This window comes from Schistocerca cancellata, chromosome 3 (assembly GCF_023864275.1).
Source record: "Schistocerca cancellata isolate TAMUIC-IGC-003103 chromosome 3, iqSchCanc2.1, whole genome shotgun sequence".
Classification (NCBI taxonomy): domain Eukaryota; kingdom Metazoa; phylum Arthropoda; class Insecta; order Orthoptera; family Acrididae; genus Schistocerca; species Schistocerca cancellata.
The window spans coordinates 37,214,001-37,241,287 of NC_064628.1; the positions used below are offsets into that span (position 1 = coordinate 37,214,001).

The following is a 27,287-nucleotide window of genomic DNA, read 5'->3' on the forward strand; positions in this document are numbered from 1 at the left end:
CGCCCGACTACCTGTCTCACTTAAGCAAGCATGAGTGTTTGAATTCCAAACTGACCCTCAAACATCTGAGCGCCCTTGGGTGTACTGCCCCCCCCCCCCTTCTTTATTTGTTTTATATATATATATGTATATATATACCTCCGGAAAGGCAACTCACTCACCCTTCACAACCTTTCCAGCAAACCTCAACCACCTCTCATTGCACACAAACCCAGTCTCTCCCATCTACTCAATCTCCCACTTCCAGCTCCACTCCCTCCAAAACCTCAAAATTCCAATCAACACAATCTGGTACCACAACACCCTAATTCAGTAGTTAACCTTTCCTCCAAACCTCTCTCCCAATCCGAAACCTCTGTCCTATCCAAAGGCCTCACCTTCAGCCCCACTCCCAGATTCAAACAAACAGCCCTCGTCAAAGATTTACTGTCCTACACCCGTACTCTCTGCTGGAAATATCACTTTGCCATGAAGAAAAATGATCCTAATCCTACCCCTAATGATCCAACTCCCCAAGACACTAACCAAATTGAACCCTGCCTGAAACAGTTCCGTCCTCCGTCACAGCGGGACCCACCTCCTCTTCCTCAAAATCACCCTCTCCAAACCTTCCAGGAATTTCTGACTTCCAGCCTTGCCTCTCAATCCTTCTTAAAAAACCTTAATCCTACTCCCAACATCACCACTGCTGAAGCCCAGGCTATCCGTGATCTGAAGGCTGACCGGTCCATCGTCATTCTTCCGGCGGACAAGGGTTCCACGACCGTGGTACTTGATCGTCGGGAGTATGTGGCTGAGGGACTGCGTCAGCTTTCAGACAACACCACATACAAAGTTTGCCAAGGTAATCCCATTCCTGATGTCCAGGCGGAGCTTCAAGGAATCCTCAGAACCTTAGGCCCCCTACAAAACCTTTCACCTGACTCCATCAACCTCCTGACCCCACCAACACCCCGCACCCCTACCTTCTACCTTCTTCCTAAAATTCACAAACCCAATCATCCCGGCCGCCCCATTGTAGCTGGTTACCAAGCCCCCACAGAACGTATCTCTGCCTACGTAGATCAACACCTTCAACCCATTACATGTAGTCTCCCATCCTTCATCAAAGACACCAACCACTTTCTCGAACGCCTGGAATCCTTACCCAATCCGTTACCCCCAGAAACCATCCTTGTAACCATTGATGCCACTTCCTTATACACAAATATCCCGCACGTCCAGGGCCTCGCTGCGATGGAGCACTTCCTTTCACGCCGATCACCTGCCACCCTACCTAAAACCTCTTTCCTCATTACCTTAGCCAGCTTCATCCTGACCCACAACTTCTTCACTTTTGAAAACCAGACATACCAACAATTAAAGGGAACAGCCATGGGTACCAGGATGGCCCCCTCGTACGCCAACCTATTCATGGGTCGCTTAGAGGAAGCCTTCTTGGTTACCCAGGCCTGCCAACCCAAAGTTTGGTACAGATTTATTGATGACATCTTCATGATCTGGACTCACAGTGAAGAAGAACTCCAGAATTTCCTCTCCAACCTCAACTCCTTTGGTTCCATCAGATTCACCTGGTCCTACTCTAAATCCCATGCCACTTTCCTTGATGTTGACCTTCACCTGTCCAATGGCCAGCTTCACACGTCCGTCCACATCAAACCCACCAACAAGCAACAGTACCTCCATTACGACAGCTGCCACCCATTCCACATCAAACGGTCCCTTCCCTACAGCCTAGGTCTTCGTGGCAAATGAATCTGCTCCAGTCCGGAATCCCTGAAGCATTACACCAACAACCTGACAACAGCTTTCGCATCCCGCAACTACCCTCCCGACCTGGTACAGAAGCAAATAACCAGAGCCACTTCCTCATCCTCTCAAACCCAGAACCTCCCACAGAAGAACCACAGAAGTGCCCCACTTGTGACAGGATACTTTCCGGGACTGGATCAGATTCTGAATTTGGCTCTCCAGCAGGGATACAACTTCCTCAAATCCTGCCCTGAAATGAGATCCATCCTTCATGAAATCCTCCCCACTCCACCAAGAGTGTCTTTCCGCCATCCACCTAACCTTCGTAACCTCTTAGTTCATCCCTATGAAATCCCCAAACCACCTTCCCTACCCTCTGGCTCCTACCCTTGTAACCGCCCCCAGTGTAAAACCTGTCCCATGCACCCTCCCACCACCACCTACTCCAGTCCTGTAACCCGGAAGGTGTACACAATCAAAGGCAGAGCCACGTGTGAAAGCCCCCACGTGATCTACCAACTGACCTGCCTACACTGTGATGCATTCTATGTGGGAATGACCAGCAACAAACTGTCCATTTGCATGAATGGACACAGGCAAACAGTGTTTGTTGGTAATGAGGATCACCCTGTGGCTAAACATGCCTTGGTGCACGACCAGCACATCTTGGCGCAGTGTTACACCGGAAGGGTTATCTGGATACTTCCTACTAACACCAACCTATCCGAACTCCGGAGATGGGAACTTGCTCTTCAATATATCCTCTCTTCCCGTTATCCACCAGGCCTCAATCTCCGCTAATTTCAAGTTGCCGCCACTCATACCTCACCTGTCATTCAACAACATCTTTGCCTCTGCACTTCTGCCTCGACTGACATCTCTGCCCAAACTCTTTGTCTTTAAATATGTCTGCTTGTGTCTGTATATGTGTGGATGGATATGTGTGTGTGTGCGAGTGTATACCCGTCCTTTTTCCCCCCTAAGGTAAGTCTTTCCGCTCCCGGGACTGGAATGACTCCTTACCCTCTCCCTTAAAACCCACATCCTTTCGTCTTTCCCTCTCCTTCCCTCTTTCCTGATGAGGCAACAGTTTGTTGCGAAAGCTTGAATTTTGTGTATATGTTTGTGTTCGTTTGTGTGTCTGTCGACCTGCCAGCACTTTCATTTGGTAAGTCACATCATCTTTGTTTTTAGGTATATATATATATATATATATATATATATATATATATAAAAAGAAAGATGATGAGACTTACCAAACAAAAGCGCTGGCAGGTCGATAGACACACAAACAAACACAAACATACACACAAAATCTAGCTTTCGCAACCAACGGTTGCCTCGTCAGGAAAGAGGGAAGGAGAAGGAAAGACAAAAGGATATGGGTTTTAAGGGAGAGGGTAAGGAGTCATTCCAATCCCGGGAGCGGAAAGACTTACCTTAAGGGGAAAAAAGGACAGGTATACACTCGCACACACACACATATCCATCCATACATACAAGACACAAGCAGACATTTGTAAAGGCAAAGAGTTTGAGCAGAGATGTCAGTCGGGACGGAAGTACAGAGGCAAAGATGATGTTGAAAGACAGGTGAGGTATGAGCGGCGGCAGATTGAAATTAGGAATTAGCGGAGATTGAGGCCTGGCGGATAGCGAGAAGAGAGGATATGCTGCATTTCGAAATCATTAATTTTTATATATATATATATATATATATAACTCCGCCTAAGCCGGTCCCAAGCCCGGTTGTAAAAGGAGGAGGGGGAGGAGTAACACCTCGTAAAAAAACCTTGGTTCACCTGGCCCGGGTGATAGTACCTTGTGAGGGTCCCTTGCCAGGGATACGGCGAAGACCTCAACGGTAGGGAAGACGGAGATGAAGATCATCGGTACGGCGGAACTGGCGGAAGAGGCAAGCATTATCAACAAGATAAAGCATATTGAAAAGCCCAGACACGTCTGTGTGGCAACCACCGGTACTCTGGCCAGCGTCTGTTCACCATGTGAGGTGCGGCTGAACACCAAGCTCCAGGAACTAACAATCCCTGGTTCTAACTACCCAGCATTAGCTGGAACTTAATTACAAGCAGTATGATTCGTACAAGTAAAATTAATATTACCCCAGGTGGCCAATCCACTCGCCCTGTGGCGACAACCAAGCTATCGGATTCTGGGGAGCTTGGGCTCGTACGACAGAGAAAGTCGGAGTTCTCTAGTAAACGTCCACGAAAGTCCCATACATTTATTGGCACTTTTAACATTCAGACACTAATTCAGACAGGCAAACTTCATAATCTTACAACAGAACTCAACAAACAGAAAATTCAAATCCTTGCTCTCCAAGAGACCAGATTCACTGATTCAGAAACAATAGACTACAACAATTACCGTATCTTTAAAAGTAAAACAGACAAGAAAATTGGCAAAGGAGCTGCAATATTTGGCATGGCTTTTATTGTAAATAAGGACACCCTTGACTCTGTTATAGACATAAATCAAATCAGTAACAGACTAATGACCATGCGAATCAAGCACACCAACAAAATATATACATTTATTAATGTTCATGCACCTACCAACATTGCCAACAAAAAAGAACCGGAGAAGACAGAAAAATTTTGGGAAAAACTCGAAACTGAAATGTCCAAAATTCCAGAGGAGGATGTAAAAATTCTTCTAGGGGATTTCAACGCGCAAATTGGCAAAGAGAGGAAATATAAAAAAACAGTCGGTAATTACCCTGCACACAAATTCACAAACAAGAACGGCATGAGACTCATCGAGTTATGTCAGCAAAACAACCTAAAAATCGTGTCAACATCACTTCGAAAAGACCCCAATAAACAAAAAACATGGAGATCACCAAACCTTCAGCTTGGTGAATTTCAAATAGACCATGTTGCGATCTCCTATGACTTCCAGAAAGAAATACACGACGTTCAAGTCCGCAGAGGGGCAAATATAGATTCTGACCACTACCTTACCAGAGTTAAAATTAAATTCACTCCAAAAAGGAAACGCCAAAGGAAATCACCACTAATTCCCAAATTTGACTTGAAAAATATCAAGGAATCAGAAATTACAGAAGCATGGGATAAACAACCAACAAACAACTGGAAAGATTTCCGAACGAAAATTATACAGAAAGCAAGAGATTTGATTCCGTTAAAGAAAATATCCAAGCATCCATGGTGGAATTCGAATTGTGATAACGCATTAGAAGAGAGACAACAAGCCTTTTTAAATTACAATTGTGACAAATCAGAAACCACACAACAAACATTTTTCAAAGTGAGAAAACAAACAGCTAAAATACTTAGACAAACTAAAAGAAAATACCTTAATGAACAACTAAACACAATTGAAGAAAACTTTAAGAACCACAACACTCAAGATTTTTATAAAATATTCGCAAATCAAATCAAAGGATACACTCCACAAAATCTCTGCTTCCGGAAACAGAATGGAAAATTGGCACTAACTAACAAAGAAAATTGCCAAGAACTAGCTAAATATTTCTCACAACTCCTAAATTGCCCACAACCAAGTACAAGATTCCCCAGATTACAACCAGAACACACGAATGAGACTTCACCACCACCATCTCAAGAAGAAATTTATAGTCACATTAGAAAACTCAAAAACAATAAATCATCGGGAGAAGATGGAATTGTAGCTGAACTACTGAAAAACCTTGGTCCAAATTCGTTAAAAGAGATCACTAGCATCATCCAAGAAATTTGGCAGACAGAAAATATCCCAGAGGAGTGGAAGTGTGCACTAATTCACCCATTGCACAAAAAGGGAGAGAGATCAGACGTAAACAACTACAGAGGCATTTCACTTTTACCAGTTACCCACAAAATTCTATCTGCATGTCTCCTAAAGAGGGCACAAGAACAACTAGAACATACAATTTCAGACTACCAAGCAGGCTTTCGTCCTAATAGATCATGCCCGGAACAGATATTCAACCTTAAAACTATTTTAAAGATTAAAGCAATCAGGTCAAAACCAATAATCTGCACATTCGTTGATTTCAAAAAGGCATACGATTCCATAGACAGACAGTCTCTATGTCACATTCTCGAAGAACGAGGCCTAGACACTAAAACCCGAAAACTAATTGAACAAACACTAACAGAAACCAAATCAAAAATTAAATTCAGAGGGGAAATTTCGGAACCATTCTCAATTAAAACAGGAGTAAGACAAGGAGATGGGATCTCACCACTATTATTCAATATAGTTTTGGACAAAGTTATGAAAGAGTGGGAAGTAACACTAAGGAAACAAAGCTTGTGGAAGCCAATTGAACTAGGAAGAGGTAAAGGAAAATTGAACATCCCTTATTTAGCGTTTGCAGATGACTTGGCAATTATAACTGACAGTGAAGAAACAGCAGTAAAACAAATTGAGACACTTAAAGAATGTGCTGAGAAGGTTGGCCTGCAAATCTCCTTTGAGAAGACAGAATTCATCTGCTCAAAATTAGATATTTCGAAACTAAAAACAAAGTATGGTGAAATAACTAGAGTCAAGCACTTTAAGTATCTCGGTGAAGTTATTGAACCAACAGGACTTGAGAAAATAGCACAAAAAAACCGATTACAGAAAATCAAGAAAGCATTCGGACTTATTCAAAATATATATAACAAGAAATGTCTATCAAAAGGCACTAAAATCAGACACTACAACACAGTCATCAAACCAACAGTCACATATGCAAGTGAAACACTCTCCCTGAATAGAAAATTAGATTTACACGAAATTAAGAAAGTAGAGAGAAAAATTATTAGAAAAATCCTAGGACCACGATACACACAAGATGGATACAGGCTGCAGACTACCGAGACAACCGAAAAAATATCAAACATCGAGGCAGATATCAGGAAGAGGCGGATGAAGTTTTATGGACATATAGACAGATTACCTGGAAACAGGTTAACTAAACGTCTATTGGACTATATGACATCACTTAAGGCAACAATACCCTGGGTAACTGAAGTTAAGAAGGATTTGAAAAAGGCAAAAATTGACATAACAAACACATCAGACCGGGATACATTCAGAAGAAAAATCGACAAGTGGAAGTTTACTCCAGAGACGGAATCTAAACCTTTCCGACCAAAGTGGACCGAAGAAAGGAAGAAGGCCTTTGGGGAGGCAATGAAGAAATACTGGGAAAATAAGAAGATCATTAAGAAATGTTAATCACCTGCTTATCGTTCTCCCATGGGGACATTCGCTAATAATAATAATAATATATATATATATATAAAAATTAAGGTTGTTTTACCCTTAAGGCGTAAGATTCTTTAGGCCTTCAGCCTAATTTAAAGAACTGTTTCACGTAAGACCTTTGGCATTTTAAGGGTTTTAATGTGGTTGAATTTTAAGTGTTGTGCCTTCAGTCGATTTTGAGACTGAGTTGTTTTGCTCTTAAGGCTTCAGCCTAAATTAAAGAACGGTTTCACGTAAGGCCTTCAGCTGATTTAAATTTAACTTGAAATTTCCTGGGAGATTAAACCTGTGTGCCGGAGCGAGACTCAAACTCGGGACCTTTGCCTTTCGCGGGCAAGTGCTCTACCAACTGAGCTACCCAAGCACGACTCACGCCCCGTCCTCACAGCTTTACTTCTGCCAGTACCTGGCCTCCTACCTTCCAAACTTTACAGAAGCTCTCCTGCGAACCTTGTAGAACTTTTTTTTTTTTTTTTTTTTTAGCCTTTATTGTTGGGCTTTCAGCCAATTTTGAATTCAAATTGTTGCTCTGAAACTCGCAGATTCTTTGGGCCTTCAGCCTAAATAAAGAACGCTTATAAGATAAGGCTTGCCTTTTAAATTTCGGATTATGCTTGTGTTTTAAGTTATTGGCCTTCAGTCGCTTTTAAATTAAAGTAGCTTTCAGCCAGTAATTAAGTCCCAAAGATCAAACCTGTGTGTTTAAAAAAACATTTTTTGGGGGGGCTCTTGTAATTTTTGATCAAATAATAAAGTTGTATGTTCGAGTGTAACTGACAGTCCCTTATTTTGGCCCTTTTCCGCAATTTAAACTACCTGTCCTGTCCTGCAGGTTAAGCTGGGCGCCTCTCGTACATTCGATTATCAGTCTTTTTTTTTTTTTTTTTTTTTTTGTTTTGTTGGTACATGTGTCCCAAACATATGTTCACAGTTTCAAATGTACAGCAGACAGATAGAAAGGTTAGACATGTTTTAGGGTGCTCGGCAATTTTCCATTATTATAAAAAATGGAGCAAAGAATTTGCAACAAATTTTGTGTGAAAAATGTTGAGAGTGGCATACAGTGAGTCTGCTCCAAGTAAAAGAAAATGTTTACAAGTGGTACAAGCTCTTCCAAGATGGCCGAGAAGATACCAATGACGAACCTCACTCGTGACACGCCAGCACATCAACAATAGATGTCGAAGGTGTGAAGAAAATTGTTTTGGAAAATTGTCGAATTACCGTAAGAGAAGTTGCTGATGATGTGGGCATATCAGCAGCTCTTGTCATGCAATTTTTTCGGATGTTTTCAGCATGACATGTGTGTCAGCAATGTTTGTTCCAAAACTTCTCAAATCTTATCAGAAGAATCATCGCATGAGCATCACTCAGGTGCACTCTTGAATGACATCAATGACGATCCTAATTTTTTCAAAAGGGTCATAACTGGTGACAAAACATGGGTTTACAGTTATGATATCGAAACAAAACCCCAATCGTCCCAATGGAAGCATCCCGGCGAGCCAAGACTGAAAAAAGCACATCAAGTGCAATCAAATTTCAAAGTTTTGCTCACTGCTGTTTCAATTACCTTGGCGTAGAGCATCATGAATTTTTGTCTCAAGGTCATAGGGTCAATAAGGAGTATTACCTTGACATTATATGCTGTTTGTGAGAAGCAATACACAGTAAACATCCAGAATTGTGGAAAAACAATTCACGGCTTTTGCATCAAAACAGTGCACCTGCTCATTCATTGTTGCTTGTGAGAGATTTTTTGGCCAAAAACAACACAACAATCATTCCTTGGCCACCATATTCACTCGCTTTGGCCCTCTGCAACTTTTTCCTGTTCCCAAAACTGAAGAGACCTATGAAAGTATGAAGATTTTCAGTGATTATGGAAATAAAAACTGAATCACTGGAAGTACTCTAGACAGTACCAAAAAGTACTTATAAAAAGTGCTTTGATGATTGGAAGAAGCGTCGGCACAAGTGTATTGTACCTGAGGGGGATTACTTTGAAGGGGACAATCGTGTATGAGGGGAATTACTTTGAAGGGAACAACATGAATATTGATGAATAAATAAATATTTTTTCATAAAAATCTGTATGGGTAATGTGGTTGAGAATGTGATCCAACAATACTGTCTCAATGTAGCACCAGTGTTTCTTTGTTGTTGTTGTCACCAGCAGAATACAAAAAAGTAGATCCCTTTTAGCTTACCATCTGAGTGCTTAGTCCATCTTTTCAACTTTCCTCCTTTAAAAATGATATTACTGCTACATAAGCTAAGTAAGATTGCTGCATTCTATTTTATGTGCTTCTGTTAGCAGCACTGGGAGTTGCACTTCCCATGCTGTCCAGATAATTTTGGGTCTCTTGTATTTCTTTACATGTGTATAAAATTTTACGTATTTGGTGAGAGAGAGAGAGAGAGAGAGAGAGAGAGAGAGCGTGTGTGTGTGTGTGTGTGTGTTTGTGTGTGTGTGCGCGCGTGCGGAGGGGGAGGAGGGGGGTGGGGGGTAAACTAGCAGAGATTGAATTTAATGAGGAATCAGGACATGAGGATATGTGGAAGTGCAAATTTCCATCTCTGAAATTCGGGGAAACTGATGCTAGGCTGAAGTATCCAACTGGCTCATGAACTTAGGTTGTAAGATCCAATTGGCTTGTGAGATGAAGAAGATATTAAAGACTCTTAGTTACACCGAACAGTATGCAAACCAAATGGTTACTTGCCATTCCCAATGTAGGCAGCTCATATGTCTCTTTTATGTATTCTATGGTCCGCCTCGATAGCTGAGAGGCCAGTGCAACGGAATGCCATGCTAAGGGGCCTGGGTTTGATTCCCGCCTGGATGGGAGAATTTCTCCGCTCAGGGACTGTGTGTTGTGTTGTCTTCATCATCTTGAGTGATCGTTCGACATGAAAATTAGTCTACTTTGCTTATTTTCATTCGCTTATGTCATATGGTATTATATTTTGGGGTAACTCTTCCCATTTTAAAAGGATATTTTTGGCTCAGAAATGGGCAGTTCAGGCAATAAGTTGTGTAAGTTCATGAACCACTTGTCGACCACTGTTCACGAGTCTGAGTATTTTGACATTGGCCTCTCAATAATATTCCCTACTGTCATTTCTTGTTAAGAATGTTAGGTTATTCCCAAGAATAAGCAACTTTCACTCCATACGCGGCAGAAATCAAACCTGCATTTGGATCGGACTTCTTTTAACTCTTGTGCAGAAAGGTGTGGAGTACACTGCTGCACCCATTTTCAATAAGCTACCACTCGAATTCAAAAATCTTAGCAGTAATCCATGTGTTTTCAAATCGAAACTGAAGAGTTTTCTCATGGGTCACTCCTTCTATTCTGTTGATGAGTTCCTTGAAAAATTAAGCTGATTCTTGTTGTACTGGTGAATGCGTTTACTTAAACTTACGGATTGACTTTTTTCGGGTTCATAAACATTTTATTTTTATCTGTTATTACTTTTATGTTGTAATTTCATGTACTGACACATTCCATGACCTTGGAGATTTGCTCCTCAATTTGGCCCTACGAAACTTGATGTATAAATAAAACAAAATAAAACCCTCATCTCATTCCCATTGATGTGCAAGTCACCAAAGTGGTGTCAACTCAAAAGACTTGCACCAGGCGACTGGTTACCCAACGGGAGGCCCTAGCCACACAAAAAAATCTACTCACCAATCAGTGGCAGGAGAACACACATATGAAAGGTATTACACATATAAAAGGTATTACTGGACAGTAATTCTCCGGTAACCCAGTGTTCTGGGTAATTTTTCTTAACTCTACCCCTTTTCCTAAACCTTACCAGTCCTTTTCCTTCTCCCCTCTTCTTTCCCTTTCAACCCTTGTGCCGGAAGGAGGTGTCACACACTCCAAAATCTTGCATATATATCTTTTGCAAGTGTATTCTCCTGCCGCCACTTCGTAAGTAGATTTTTTAGCTATCCAGTTACATTATATTTTCAAAAATTGGTTGTTTTTGTTGATAGTTATTTATTTTGGAGTTTTGTGATGGTCATCTCTATATGACAAGCCTTGCAGTGAACAAAAGTCACCTGGTACACAACACCTGTAGTTTTATATGTCACCAAAAGTTAATACTGTAAGATTAACCAGCAGCTGGGCTAAAGCAGGTTTACCAGGTGGGTGCATCGTATGGTCTTATAATGGGAACAGCTGTAGATGTATAAATCTTGGAGTAGAGACAGTGTTCTAAAAATGATATGTAGTTTAACAACGATTTTACAAAGGTTACAAATGTGATGGAAGGCAACACTGGATGAAGTGGGAGGGTGTTAGGGACAGGTTGTCCCATTTCTGGATGAACTTGAGAAAGTATTAGCCCTGGAGCGGTAATCTTGAGTATATTTCAAGCCTCATGTTCCTGGGTGACAAAAGGACATCTATCAGCTTTTAATAAGTCAGAGATTGCAGTTTCACGTTGATAAGGAAGCCCCCTTTCTTGCAGCCCATGAAAAAGTTAAGATACTTTGGGTTAGGATGAAAGGAGCTAATGCAACAATAAGCAAAGTTTTTGGAATCTTCTGGTGTATATTGAGAGAAACAGTGTTCCAGAGCTTAGAGGGAATCTTCTGGTGTATATTGAGAGAGACGGTGTTCCAGAGCTAAGAGGACATCTGTGTATGTGACTTTGGTGTACAGAAATCAATGTTCACAAGCAAAGGTTATGGTGGGAGAGGAGTGGAATGGATTAAATCATCCAGGAAGTGTTGGTAACTTTTACATTGCATGGGAAGTTCTGCACGACGGATCAGACGTTCTGGTCAACCAAAACTGTCACGTGTTCAGTAGTGGCTTTGAAGCCTTCCACAACTGGGTAGCCAAGACTGTTCTCTATGTAAATTTTACAAAGTAAGCAGAAGGTTAGGGCGTCAAACCATTCGTGGCAAAAAATTTTGTTTTTAAATTTTTAAATTTATTATTAGTATTCTGCGAATTATTTAGTGACCTGTTCCATAACTGAGTATTTAAGTTACCATGGTTCCGTGAAACCTAAGGAAGGGGGCTAATAAAATAAATGGAGAAATGGATACAACTGAAGGACATTGGTTGAACCCTATGATTTTTAAGTATTTGTGCAGTTCAGTCTGGACGGAAGGAATGAGACTGTGAAATATTTTTGTTCAAGGAAATGTCTGAGAATTGAAATAGTCCCTCTGTTATGTAATCCCTGTGGTCAAGTACCATTGTTGTGGAACCTTCTTATTTTGGGAAGAGGATAGTAGAGCAGTCAGGTTTCATATAATGGATGATACAGGACTTAGTTTGAGTATGGTTTCAGAGAAGTTTATCAGGAAGGATTGGAAGGCAATGTTGAAAAAGAGTAATTGACACAAAGCCTGAGAAATATCTGGAGTTTCCATTGTTTGAAAAATGCTTTTTGGAGAGAGAAGAGGTTCTTTCTGAGTTTAGGCAAGGGACTTTTTTTTTTTACAGACTCGGACTTACAGTTCTGCACTTGTGGCAGACAAGTGTGCTTTATAGTGTATATGAGACACAGAAAACTTACAGATCTGCCATACCTGAGAATGGGGGTCTTATGTGGTAATTGAGATAAGCTCCACTGTTGAACAGGAGTATGGTGTACCAGTAAGAACTGTGTGAGTCAAGTGCATTATTACCTTATGAACCATATTTAGCAAAAGGCACATGTTCAGTGATGTAATTTTGTTATGATGCTGTTCTGACAGACATCACATTAGTGTTAATGTTGTTATAACAACATGTATTTATAATCATAAGGCCAAAAGAAAAGCTTCTCACTAAAAATTACAGGAGAAGGAAATAAAAGGGGAGGGGAAAGGCCATTTTAATTGCTCCATAGTATAATGGCTGCAAACAAAATAAAATGAATTCTTTCTATTGATGACTTTATCGCGTGGAAGCTCAGTGTTCACTTTTAGCATTGTGAAGACAGTACAATCTGATGCGGAAAAGAGTTCAACTGTAACAACAAAGGGACTTAGGCCCTGATGAATGGTAATTGTTACCTGCACAGTGTGATTTGGTGCTGCAGCAGTTCCTCCAGGTAGTCAATGGATGTAGAGGCTCCAGCAGGGGGTTGTGGTCCCAGAGGAAGTGACATGAGCCGTCCAGCAAGTGTAACCAGCTCTACTTGTGTACCGACCATCAATACAGGCACCTGGTTGGCTGGCAGTCGAGTAGTACTCACTTGTTCCACACCTGTTCCTGCTTGCAGAACACCAAAGTGTGTAGAGAATGGCAGACACAATTCAAAAGACAAAATACTCAAATTTCAAAAATTTTGGAGCACTTTGTTGACAAGAAAACTATAAGTAAGACAACACTTGACAAGAATGAAATGCAAATGTCCACACAGTGCAGCTGTTATTACCCATAAGGTATCAACTTGATAGAGTAGTTAGTGAGGAACAAGTATGGATGGGCTGCTATCAATATGCACTGCAGCTAGCATCCTAAGTCAATGTCTGCGACCCTCTAGCCTAAACTTGACGCATCACACAGAGATTCATCGACCACTATATATGAGGAATATTGTAATTGATGGAAGAGTCTGGAGTAGGCTTTTATTCACCATCAGATGTCAAACAGCTGATGATTATTATGATAATAATTATTACATTTGTACTCCGCATGCCATCATATAATGTGTAGGAGGTAAACATGGAGTAAAAAAATGAGACCAACAAACTTCAAAAGGGTTGCACAGAGTGTCTTGAGGAACAAACTCGATAGGAACCCACAGCTGAAAATGCCATTAAACAACACTACAGAATGTTGAGTTCATAGAAGCCAACACCTACCTCTAGGTGACATGTGTAGCAACAAATGTGAGTTTTTTACAGTGAGACTGCACCTAACAGTCTCTATAGTGTTGTTTTAACATGCAAGGACACTCTCAGTATCATCTAACATCTGGAATGCTGTCAGGCTTATTGTGAGAATTTCTGTCAGCTTACAACCTCACACCTGCTGGTAAAGTGTTTGCCACACAGAGTCAGTGGATGGCATTTCTAGGGTTGGGTTCCTATCCTCAATTTGTTCCAAAAGACATCCTCTATAACCTCTTGAAATCCGTCAGTATCATTTCTACAGCCCATATGTCCTGCTTTTCTTATTAATATAATCAAGACACACTATAGCATATTGTGAGACTTCAGATTTATTAACACTAAAGCCAGTAACATATACAACAAATTTACATACCGTTGACAGAATGTCTTATGTACACATATATTACAATTTCAGAGTCATCAAAAGCTGCAAACGTGTCTCGTCCTTCAGTAGCTGAGTCCCAAAGTACTCCACGACATTTTGCTGGCAAGTCAGGGATCTTCAGAGCCTGATCGGTCACCTGTACTTTAAGAATTATTTTCAGAACTTTTTGTAGTTTATACTAAAGCACATCACTATTTGTAATATTTTTTTTAAAAAAAGGCAGGTTTGATTTGGGCCTATATCAAGAGACAGAAGGAGGACAGCTTGATAATTTTTCATCATTATAGTTTATTGTACAAGAAGATTATTGGCCTCTAAAGCAAAAAAACTGTAAAAGAGCATTTGCAACCTGTATTAAGTACACAATGAGACAAATTTTTCAAGGATGCCGAAAACTCACTATAAAATTATTTTACAATTGTTATGATTCCTATTGTAGTATTCAGCCTGTGTTTTGAAAATAAATGTGATTACAAGACATTGGATAGTTTCATAAAGCTTAATTTTCATAAACTGAATGTAACTATATAACCTTTCCACTATTTTGAAAAGGTAAATTTGATGTTGTAATGTAAGCAATTGATTGCATTCTTATCTAGCAGGAAACATGCACTGTTTTTGGTGGAGTTTGAATACAAGAGCCGGTAAATTTATTGGACATCACGTGAATCATATGCCACAAGTTCTATTCAACAGCCGATTAGAAGTTAGTTTTGGTCCACTAATTATCCAATGATACCAATATGGGAAGACTAAATGCAATCTTTTGACAGAGGATATGTCTCTCGCCAAACAAACGGAAGTGTTGGAGGCCTAACAAAATTGCAAGAATGTTTCTTATGACACACACAATGAGCAGGTTGTGAAAAACAGGAGAAACTCTCTGCCAGGAGAAAGTGATAATGGTGGATGGGGAAGATCTAACATGAAAATTAAATACAGTGGAAGTGTTTGCAACTGTGTCATGTCATTTCAGCAAGAACTGCTATAAAACTAATAAAGATTAATTTAAATTAATAACCACTCAGTTTAATTATTTGTAGAGAACCTGCCTGCTTAGCCAAATGTCAAATCAACCAAATGCTGGAACAGAGACTAACTGTTTTTGGAATTAGAGACAGAAGACATCTGAGATCCACTATGTGATCAAAAGTATCCAGACACCCCCAAAATATACATTTTTCATATTAGTGGATTGTGCTGCCACCTACTGCCAGGTACTCCATATCAGCGACCTCAGTAGTCATTAGACATCACGAGAGAGCAAAATGGGGTGCTCCATGGAACTCACGGACTTCTAATGCGGTCAGGTGATTGAGTGTCACTTGTATCATATATTTGTATGTGAGATTTCCACACTCCTAAAAATCCCTAGGTCCACTGTTTCTGATGTGATAGTGAAGTGGAATCGTGAAGGGACACGTACAGCTCAAAGGCGTACAGGCCGACCTCGTCTGTTGACTGACAGAGAATGCCGACAGTTGAAGAGGGTTGTAATGTGTAATAGGCAGACATCTATCCAGACCATCACACAGGAATTCCAAACTGCATCAGGATCCACTGCAAGTATTATGACAGCTAGGCCGGAGGTGAGAAAACTTGGATTTCATGGCTGAGCAGCTGCTCATAAGCCACACATCACGCCGGTAAATGCCAAACGATGCCTGCCTTGATGTAAGGTGTGTAAACACTGGATGATTAAATAGTGGAAAAACATTGGAGTGACGAATCACGGTACACAGTGTGGCAATCCGAAGGCAGCACGTGGGTATGGCGAACGCCCAGTGAACTTCATCTGCCAGCATGTGGTGTTATGGTGTGGTCATGTTTTACATGGAAGGGGCTTGCACCCTTTGTTGTTTTCTATGGCACTATCACAGCACAGGTGTATATTGATGTTTTAAGTACCTTCTTCCTTCCCACTGCTGAAGAGCAATTCAGGGATGGTAACTGTATCTTTCAACACGATCGAGCACCTCTTCATAATGCACGGCCTGTGGCCACATCACCGTAATGGACTGGCCTGCACAGAGTCCTGTCCGGTATCCTACAGAACACCTTTGGGATGTTTTGGAATGTCGACTTCATGCCAGGCCTCACTGACTGACATCGATACCTCTCGTCAGTGCAGTGCTCCGTGAAGAATGGGCTGCCATTCCCCGAGAAACCTTCCAACACCATACTGAATTCCAACATTACTGATGGAGGATGCCACAAACTTGTAAGTCATTTTCAGCCAGATGCTTGGATACTTTTGATCACATAGTGTACGTACCAAGACCAGTCCATATGCAATTTACAATTTTAACGATTATATATTTCTTAATTATATGTTATTTGGATGTAACAGTAGCTTAAAATTCTTCAAAATGAAGACTAGCAGTGTAGAGTAAAGATTGCTTAAAATTGAAACAATAACAAAACTCTTATTCGATTTTTCTTGAACAATAATTAACATTAGATGGAACAATAACTTTTGACAATATTGTGAAAAGGATAGACTGCTACTTACCACATAGCAGAGATGTCGGGTTGCAGACAGGCACAAGAAAAAGGCTACTGAACACATACGCTTTTTCAGAGGGCATTCTTCTGTAACTGATAACATACACACACACCTTAACACAAACACAGCTTACACACATATGCCCACTGTCTCTGGCTGCTAATGTGTGTGAATGTGTGGGTGTATGTTGTCTATTTCAGAAGAAGCCTTTCTGGCAAAAGCTTGTGTGTTTAGTAGTCTTTTTGCTGTGGCTGTCTGTAACTAAGCATCTTGCTATATGGTGGGTAGTAATCTATTTCTTTCATAATATTGTCATTATTACATCCTGTATTTTCCATTGTTATAAGTGGAATCATTTCTCACAGGATTATAAATGTAGCCTTCACTCTTGTCGTCAATGAAAATGACACGGCTTCCACTTTGGTTGGAGTAGATACTGCGTATTCCAATAGTGTGCTGAAAATCTACCACTATCTTCCAGTCTTCAATGAAGAAGTAATGGATATGCCCCATCTGTAAAAAATTAAAAATTTAAAGCGCATGAGTAAGATATGTTACTGGAATTCACTTCACTTCTAACTACTGCAAACTATTACAGCTGAGGCTGAGTTCGTAGCAAACCATAGTAGCACTTACTATGTTTGGAGTTATTGTGACTAGAACAGCATTCTTCACCAGCCAAATAAAAAAGTTAAAGTGGGAAAGACAAAAATGTATATAAATTCAGTCTTGCCTCAACAAACAGTTTTTTGATTTTTTAAAGAAAAAAGCCAAGAGGTCCTGCAGGAATTATATCTGCTTCCCAAAATTCAAAATTTAATGCCTCTTTCTGTATATTACTCTAAACCACATAAAAGCTTCGCACAACACTGGAATTGACTAGTTTCATTTTGCTTATTTATTTATACTGAAAGCATAAAAATATAAAGAAACAAACAACATTTAATACAAGTAATATAATAAGACTTTAAGCACACAAACAGACTTCACACACACACACACACACACACACACACACAGTTCTTACACAGCGCTGTGACATAACAGCAGGAGTGCTTGTATTTATTTTCATCACTATTTGAACATCAGTGTACCAGAACTGTGAGCATGGGATGCAGCTCTTCAACAAGCTGTTGGCTCCAAAGCCCTTTTGCACTATGGCTCGCTGCACAGTGCTTTGATATTGACACTGAGCTGAATGCCGGTATACGCTGGTGGTTGCAATTGCAGATTTCTACAGAGATTGTATTAAAAAACTTGTGCCGTGATATAAAGTGTGTCCGTTTGAATAGCAAGTAGGTAGAAAAATAGCTTAAGAGAGTACCTTTAAAATGTATATACTAAAATTTGATTTTCCCATATTGTTACTTTTTATTTCAAAATATCTGTTTCTTTCTGGATAGGCCTGGTATACTGTAGTGTAGTGTGGGATGATATGAGTGAGGGAGTACAATGCCTCATTCACTGGTTACTCACATGTGATTTGAGCTGCTGTGAATAAATGAACACTGCATGTCTGTTTACATCCCACAATATAAGTGTTGAGAAAGCAATTTATTGAAAAATGGTACATGGTTATATAGTTGTCAATGTGGTCTGAAGGGAAGCACACTTCACTTGTTCCGTGATCCAATCTTGATATTCATATGTCCCTATTAAAAGTGTTATTGCATTAAGGAAGAAACAAGTGTGTGTCATCTTTTTAGTACAATTGACGAAATGTATCCTAATAAATACTTATGCCTTCCTCTTACTTCATTATCACTTGTGTTGCAGATTGACACCTATTTAGCCCTACAGAATGGAGAAGTCTCAAACTTCCAATTTCTAGAAAGATAAATAGATGTTCAAACTCCTAACTTCATATTAACTAGTGATTCCGTAATCATGTAAACAATTTTAACAGATATTAATGACAACAGTATGTAAATGGCTCACAATTTGGTCTTTAAATATGTCTGCTTGTGTCTGTATATGTGTGGATGGATATGTGTGTGTGTGCGAGTGTATACCCGTCCTTTTTTCCCCCTAAGGTAAGTCTTTCCGCTCCCGGGACTGGAATGACTCCTTACCCTCTCCCTTAAAACCCACATCCTTTCATCTTTCCCTCTCCTTCCCTCTTTCCTGATGAGGCAACAGTTTGTTGCGAAAGCTTGAATTTTGTGTGTATGTTTGTGTTTGTTTGTGTGTCTGTCGACCTGCCACCACTTTCATTTGGTAAGTCACATCATCTTTGTTTATATATATATATATATATATATATATATATATATATATAGGGATGAACTAAGAAGTTACAAAGGTTGGGTGGACGGCGGAAAGACACTCTTGGTGGAGTGGGGAGGATTTCATGAAGGATGGATCTCATGACTTCCTCAAATCCTGCCCTGAAATATATATATATTTGAAATGTCTGCATGTGTCTGTGTATATGCGGATGGATATGTGTGTGTGTGCGAGTGTATACCTGTCCTTTTTTCGACCTAAGGTAAGTCTTTCCGCTCCCGGGATTGGAATGACTCCTTACCCTCTCCCTTAAAACCCAAATCCTTTTGTCTTTCCCTCTCCTTCCCTCTTTCCTGACGAGGCAACCGTTGGTTGCGAAAGCTAGAATTTTGTGTGTATGTTTGGGAATCACTCTGAATTGGTCCTTGACACTCAAACAACAGTACATCAAGTTAACTATGAAACTTGGCTCTCAAAGGTGAATCTACTTGACAAGACTGCTGGAAAAAGTTGGGGCGCAGACACCAATACCCAACACTTTGGTGCACTTGCTCTTGTGTATTCTGCTGGTGAATAATGTGATTGTATGTGGGAAAACACCACCAACACAATGAAGATTGATGTACAGCTCAATGAAACCATGAAAGTTATTGCTGGGACCACTAGATCAGTGGTTTCCTGTCCTAGCTAACATTGGTTAACAAGATCTAAGAAGGAAAGTGGCTACGATAAATATGCTCAAGAAGATCACTTCTCATAAGAACTCACCATTGTGCAATGTCCTACAAGGTTCACCATCAACTCATCTGAAATCACATAATCACCTTTGGTTAAGTCAGAAAATATCAGTTCTTTCAATGAGACCTCCAAGTGTCAACAACTCTGGAATGAACATCCACCCAGCAACACTCACCTGGTTTGAGATCATACAAAGAAGATTGAAGGATTCCAACTACTGTGCCAAACATAGTCGAGGCTGAACAGCATTAGGGTAGGTGAAGGGAGGTGTTGTTGCACCTTGAAGAAGTGGAGTTTCTGTTCATCTGCTGATTGCAGAGTGGAGGAACAAGGAATAGAACACATTGTTAAGGAGTGCTCACTATGAGCATTTGATAGAGATATGAGACAATGATTCTGAGTGCTCTAGATTGTTTGTCACATTTGGACATTTCCATTTGATTTAGATACTTTTGTGTATTTGTAAAACCGTGCAATAAATAAACAAAAACACAGACCTTAATTAAAGCACCACAGAAAACTTCTTAATAAAACATGTTACTTACATCCGTAGCATATATCAGGAAATCAGTTGTAAGAGAATGGCATGTGATGTTCATTTCCTGCTTGGTTTCATCTGGGAACATCTTCATTTCACGATCTTCATCACTGCCATTGCCTGGTTCAATCTGCATGCACAGTAACTTTATTACACTGTATCAAGTTTCACAGTTACAGCAACTCTTCTAAATTTCAAAACACCAAGAAAATAATAAAACTTATAACATCAGCAGAAAACTGTTAGATTAGGTCACTAAGTTAATAACGAGATATTAAAAATATCAACAGGAAAACAGAGAAAAATGTTTAACACACTCCCCTCCCCCTTCCCCCTTCCCCACTCACCCTCTCTCTCTCTCTCTCTCTCTCTCTCCAGTAAATTACTGGAATGTTAGATTAAAAGTAACATAAAAAGACAAAACACTACAGAAAGTGATAAATATTCTCTAATTGCAATTTATGATAAAAACTTTATAGTCCCTTGAAACAAACATCATTTCGTCTTTCCCTCTCCTTCCCTCTTTCCTGATGAAGCAACCTTGGGTTGCGAAAGCTTGAATTTTGTGTGGGTGTTTGTGTTTGTTAGTTTATCTATCAACATACCAACGCTTTCGTTTGGTAAGTTACACCATCTTTGTTTTTAGATAAACTTTATAGTGAAGTATACATTTCTGTAAAACAGAGAAATCGAAACTTTAGAAATTACAGGGTTATTACAAATGATTGAAGCGATTTCACAGCTCTACAATAACTTTATTATTTGAGATATTTTCACAATGCTTTGCACACACATACAAAAACTCAAAAAGTTTTTTAGGCACTCACAAATGTTCGATATGTGCCCCTTTAGTGATTCGGCAGACATCAAGCCGATAATCAAGTTCCTCCCACACTCGGCGCAGCATGCCCCATCAATGAGTTCGAAAGCATCGTTGATGCGAGCTCGCAGTTCTGGCACGTTTCTTGGTAGAGGAGGTTTAAACACTGAATCTTTCACATAACCCCACGGAAAGAAATCGCATGGGGTTAAGTCGGGAGAGCGTGGAGGCCATGACATGAATTGCCGATCATGATCTCCACCACGACTGATCCATCGGTTTTCCAATCTCCTGATTAATAAATGCCGAACATCATGATGGAAGTGTGGTGGAGCACCATCCTGTTGCAAGATGAAGTCGGCGCTGTCGGTCTCCGGTTCTGGCATGAGCCAATTTTCCGCAGGCTATGCGTGAAACTTGCCCGCACGCGTTCAACCGTTTCTTCGCTCACTGTAGGCCGACCCGTTGATTTCCCCTTACAGAGACATCCAGAAGCTTTAAACTGCGCATACCATCACCGAATAGAGTTAGCAGTTGGTGGATCTTTGTTTAACTTCGTCCTGAAGTGTCGTTGCACTGTTATGACTGACTGATATGAGTGCATTTCAAGCACGACATACGCTTTCTCGGCTCCTGTCGCCATTTTGTCTCACTGCGCTCTCGAGCGCTCTGACAGCAGAAACCTGAAGTGCGGCTTCAGCCGAATAAAACTTTATGAGTTTTTCTACGTATCTGTAGTGTGTCGTGACCATATGTCAATGAATGGAGCTACAGTGAATTTATGAAATCGCTTCAATCATTTGTAATAGCCCTGTATGTTAGTTGTTTAGCTACTTGTTATAAATATGTCTTGCAATAAAGTGATGTGTTTATAAAATGAGATTAGATTTACTTTCATTCCAATTTTATCCATAGTGAGAAGGTCTTCCAGGATGTGGAACATGTCAGAAAAACAATAATACATGACAAATATTTACAAGTGAAACAAATATGCTAATGTACCTTCCACAGGTTCCAAGTGGAATGATCGTCATTTTTTTTAATGAACACTATATGAAAGAATCATTTTACAAACACTAATGCACTGAATTTAAAAAAAAAAAAAAAGTATTTTTACACACACACACACACACACACACACACACACACTCAAATTGCAATTAACAGATTACTGCACTGAAATGGTGCAGAAGTTTTATATATATATATATATATATATATATATATATATATATATATATATATTTAAAAAGAAAGATGATGAGACTTACCCAACAAAAGCGCTGGCAGGTCGATATATTTTTCCCACGTGGAATATTCATATATATATATATATATATATATATATATATATATATATATATGAATATAATAGAGGGAAACATTCCACGTGGGAAAATATATTTAAAAAGAAAGATGATGAGACTTACCCAACAAAAGCGCTGGCAGGTCGATAGACACACAAATAAACACAAACATACACACAAAACTCTAGCTTTCGCAACCAATGGTTGCCTCGTCAGGAAAGAGGGAAGGAGAAGGAAAGACAAAAGGATTGGGTTTTAAGGGAGAGGGTAAGGAGTCATTCCAATCCCGGGAGCGGAAAGACTTACCTTAGGGGGAAAAAAGTACAGGTTTACACTCGCACACACACACATATCCATCCACACATACACAGACACAAGCAGACATTTACAAATGTCTGCTTGTGTCTGTGTATGTGTGGATGGATATGTGTGTGTGTGCGAGTGTAAACCTGTACTTTTTTCCCCCTAAGGTAAGTCTTTCCGCTCCCGGGATTGGAATGACTCCTTACCCTCTCCCTTAAAACCCAATCCTTTTGTCTTTCCTTCTCCTTCCCTCTTTCCTGACGAGGCAACCATTGGTTGCGAAAGCTAGAGTTTTGTGTGTATGTTTGTGTTTATTTGTGTGTCTATCGACCTGCCAGCGCTTTTGTTGGGTAAGTCTCATCATCTTTCTTTTTAAATATATATATATATATATATATATATATATATATATATATATATATATATATATATATATATAAAAAGAAAGATGATGAGACTTACCCAACAAAAGCGCTGGCAGGTCAATAGACACACAAATAAACACAAACATACACACAAAACTCTAGCTTTGCCTCGTCAGACGTTGGTTGCGAAAGCTAGAGTTTTGTGTGTATGTTTGTGTTTATTTGTGTGTCTATTGACCTGCCAGCGCTTTTGTTGGGTAAGTCTCATCATCTTTCTTTTTAAATATATTTTTCCCACGTGGAATGTTTCCCTCTATTATATATATATATATATATATATATATATATATATATATATATATATATATATATATATATATATATATAACAAAGATGATGTGACTAACCAAACGAAAGCGCTGGCACGTTGATAGACACACAATCAAACACAAACATACACACAAAATTCTAGCTTTCGCAACCAACGGTTGCTTCGTCAGGAAAGAGGGAAGGAGAGGGAAAGACGAACTACACTGTGATGCATTCTATGTGGGAATGACCAGCAACAAACTGTCCATTCGCATGAATGGACACAGGCAGACAGTGTTTGTTGGTAATGAGGATCACCCTGTGGCTAAACATGCCTTGGTGCACGGCCAGCACATCTTGGCACAGTGTTACACCGTCCGGGTTATCTGGATACTTTCCACTAACACCAACCTATCCGAACTCCGGAGATGGGAACTTGCTCTTCAATATATCCTCTCTTCCCGTTATCCACCAGGCCTCAATCTCTGCTAATTTCAAGTTGCTGCCACTCATACCTCACCTGTCATTCAACAACATCTTTGCCTCTGCACTTCCGCCTCGACTGACATCTCTGCCCAAACTCTTTGCCTCTGCTTGTGTCTGTATATGTGCGGATGGATATGTGTGTGTGTGCGAGTGTATACCCGTCCTTTTTTCCCCCTAAGGTAAGTCTTTCCGCTCCCGGGATTGGAATGACTCCTTACCCTGTCCCTTAAAACCCAAATCCTTTCGTCTTTCCCTCTTATTCCCTCTTTCCTGCCGAAGCAACCGTTGGTTGCGAAAGCTAGAATTTTGTGTGTATGTTTGTGTTTGTCTGTGTGTCTATCGACGTGCCAGCGCTTTCGTTTGGTAAGTCATATCATCTTTGTTTTTAGATATATTTTTCCCACGTGGAATGTTTCCCTTATATACACACACACACACACACACACACACACACACACACACACACACAGATCAGTTGGGCCTACTGAGAAATTCATCAATGGAGAAGGAGGAGTTGGCCACCAACTGAATTTCATTGGTTGTTAAGCTTTTTATGGCTGCTGGCAAGTTATTAAAAATGTGTGTTCCTGAATAATGCAGACCTTTTTGTACAAGAGTAAGTGACTTTAAATCCTTGTGAAGATTATTCTTATTTCGAGTATTGATTCCATGAATTGAGCTGTTGGTTTCAAAAAGTGATATATTTTTAATGACAAATTTCATTAAGGAATTAATACATTGGGAAGCAGTAGTTAGTATCCCTAGTTCCCTAAACAGGCTTCTGCAGGATGTTCTTGAGTTCACACCACATATAACTGTTACTGCACATTTTTGTGCCCAGAAAACTTTAGCTTGGCTTGAAGAATTACCCCAAAAAATAATCCCATATGACATTATGGAATGAAAGTAATCATAGTATGCCAGATTTTTCATTTATATATCTCCTATGTCTGACAGAATTTGCATTGCAAATAGAGATTTGTTAAGTCACTTCAGCAGTTCTGTGGTGTGCTCCTCCCAGTTGAATTTATTATCAAGCTGTAATCCCAAGAATTTAACACTGTCCACTTCTTCTATCTGCTTGTCATCGTATGTTAGGCATATACTCGTGAGACACCCCTTACAAGTTCTGAACTGCATGTAGTGTGTTTTTTCAAAGTTTAGTGACAAAGAATTGGCTAAGAACCAGTGATTAATGTCCACAAATATTTTATTAGCTGATCTTTCTAAGACTACACTTGATTTGCTATTTATTGCAATGTTTGTATCATCGACATCTGGTAATGTTACTGATGAAAGGTCATTGACATACACAAGGAAAAGTAAGGGCCCTAAAATTGAACCTTGTGGGACGCCACATGTAATTAGTTCTCAGTTGGATGATGCCTGATAGCTTAATACATGTCTTTTTCCTAATAACACCCTTTGTTTCCTGCCAGATATATAAGATTTGAACGATTTTGCATCATTTCCTGTTACACCAAAATATTCTAATTTACTCAGAAGGATATTGTGATTTACACAGTCAAATGCCTTTGACAGATCACAAAATATACCAGTTGCCTGCAATTTTTGGTCTAATGAAATAAGCACATTTTCACTGTAAGTGAAGATAGCCTTCTCAATATCAGAACCCTTTAGAAATCCGAACTGCGACTTTGACAGTATGTTATTTGAGATAAGATGGTCATAAAGTCTATTGTTCATTATTTTTTCTAAAATTTTTGAGAATGCTGGCAAAAGTGAAATTGAACAGAAATTTGATGCTATTTCTTCATCTCCCTTCTTAAACAGTGGCTTAACTTCAGCATATTTCAACCATTCAGGAAATATTCCACTGATAAACGACTGGTTACACAGATAGCTTAATATGTTACCTAACTCAGAATCACATTCTTCAATTAACTTTGTTGATATTTCATCATGCTCACTAGATGTTTTTGATTTTGAAGATTTTATGGTGGACATTATTTCTGCTGGGGTGGGTAGGGTCAAATTCATATTGTTGAAGTTACTTGAAATGTCTGGTCTGAGGCAGTCCATAGCAGCATCTACAGAACCTGACAACCCCATCTTTTCAGTAACAGTTATAAAATGTTTGTTAAAAAGTTCTGCAGCACTACACACATCTGTCACCAATGTACCATTTACTCTTGACGCTATTTGTCCCTCTTCATGTCTGGTTCTACCAGTCTCCTCCTTCACTATATCCCATATTGTCTTTACTTTGTTATCTATTATGACTACCTTTTCCTTGTAATATATTTGCTTTGATGTCCGTATTACAGTCTTTAATATTTTGCAGTATTTCTTGTAATGTGCTATAGCATCAACATCAGAGCTGTTTCGGATTGACAGATACAGTTTTCTTTTTGTTTTACAAGATACCCCTATTCCTTGAGTAATCCATGGCTTCTTTGTAGACTTTGCTCTAACCTTGGTTCAAATAAGGTAAGCACTTTACTAGCAGAAGTGTAATATTTTTCATTCATGCCACAAGCACTGTAAACATCAGTCCAGTGAATGTCCCTGAGGAGAGTCCTAAAATAATCAATTTTTGGCTCATTGATTACCCTCTTGAGCTCAGATTTACAGGTTTTATATCCTGTTCAGTATTAACATTTAACAGAAGGAACTGCATGTCATGGTCTGAGAGGCCATTGACTATTGGTTTTGTAATATAATTTAGTTCACTGGACTTTAATACAAAGATATTATCAATGGCTGTTTATGAGCAATTGGCTACCCTAGTGGGGAACTTTACAGTGTGAATTAAGTTGAATGACAGTGTTACTAACTCAAATAAGTTCTTATTGGGAGAGTCTTTAAGGAAATCTACATTGAAATCTCCAGCAACCACTATTTCTTTGTTTTTGGTTGTTAAATGGGCCAGTACAGCTTCAAGGAGGTTTATGAACAGGTTAAAGTTACCTCCAAGTGCTCGATATACACTTAATATTATGAAGGATTTTTTGTGAAATTCTACTTCTGTTGCACATGCTTCGATATGCTGTTCTCAGCAAAATTTATGGTGAATATCTACGTTCTTAAATTTATGACAGTTCCTGATGAATGTGGCAACTCCTCCTTTCTCCACTTCTGTTCTACAAAAGTGAGATGCTAACCTAAACCCTATAACACTTAAAAGTTCTATTCCAGTGGTCACATGATGTTCAGAGAGGCAGATTATGTCAGCTGGGTTTGAGGACTCCAATTCATCTATGCAGATAATTAATTCATTAATATTATTTCTCAGTCCTCAAATATTTTGATGCAATAAAGACAGCTGACATTCCACATTGACTGAGTTAAAATTGGGCAGAGTTGAAATATCTGCTGAGTGTTGAAAATTCTTAACCAATAGCTGTTTATGCTGATGTAATAAGCTAAAATTATGTTTTTTGGTTTCTTTCTCAAACTGAAGGTTTGTCTCAGACCTAACCTCT

General features: G+C 39.6%; 1 protein-coding gene across 2 annotated transcripts in view; it reads right to left on the reverse strand.

Annotated features, from left to right (window-relative positions):
- LOC126176861 (WD repeat-containing protein 19) overlaps positions 1-27,287 on the reverse strand; it is a 355,977-nt gene that overhangs the window by 145,593 nt on the left and 183,097 nt on the right. The window contains exons 9-12 of one of the 2 annotated variants that reach the window (XM_049924048.1): positions 20,259-20,381; positions 17,113-17,262; positions 14,232-14,379; positions 13,034-13,235 (exon numbers count right to left, since the gene is read on the reverse strand). In XM_049924048.1, coding sequence (XP_049780005.1) covers positions 13,034-13,235; positions 14,232-14,379; positions 17,113-17,262; positions 20,259-20,381 — 623 coding nt within the window. The remainder of the gene's footprint in view (positions 1-13,033; positions 13,236-14,231; positions 14,380-17,112; positions 17,263-20,258; positions 20,382-27,287) is intronic. The other variant, XM_049924049.1, reaches the window with a different exon arrangement.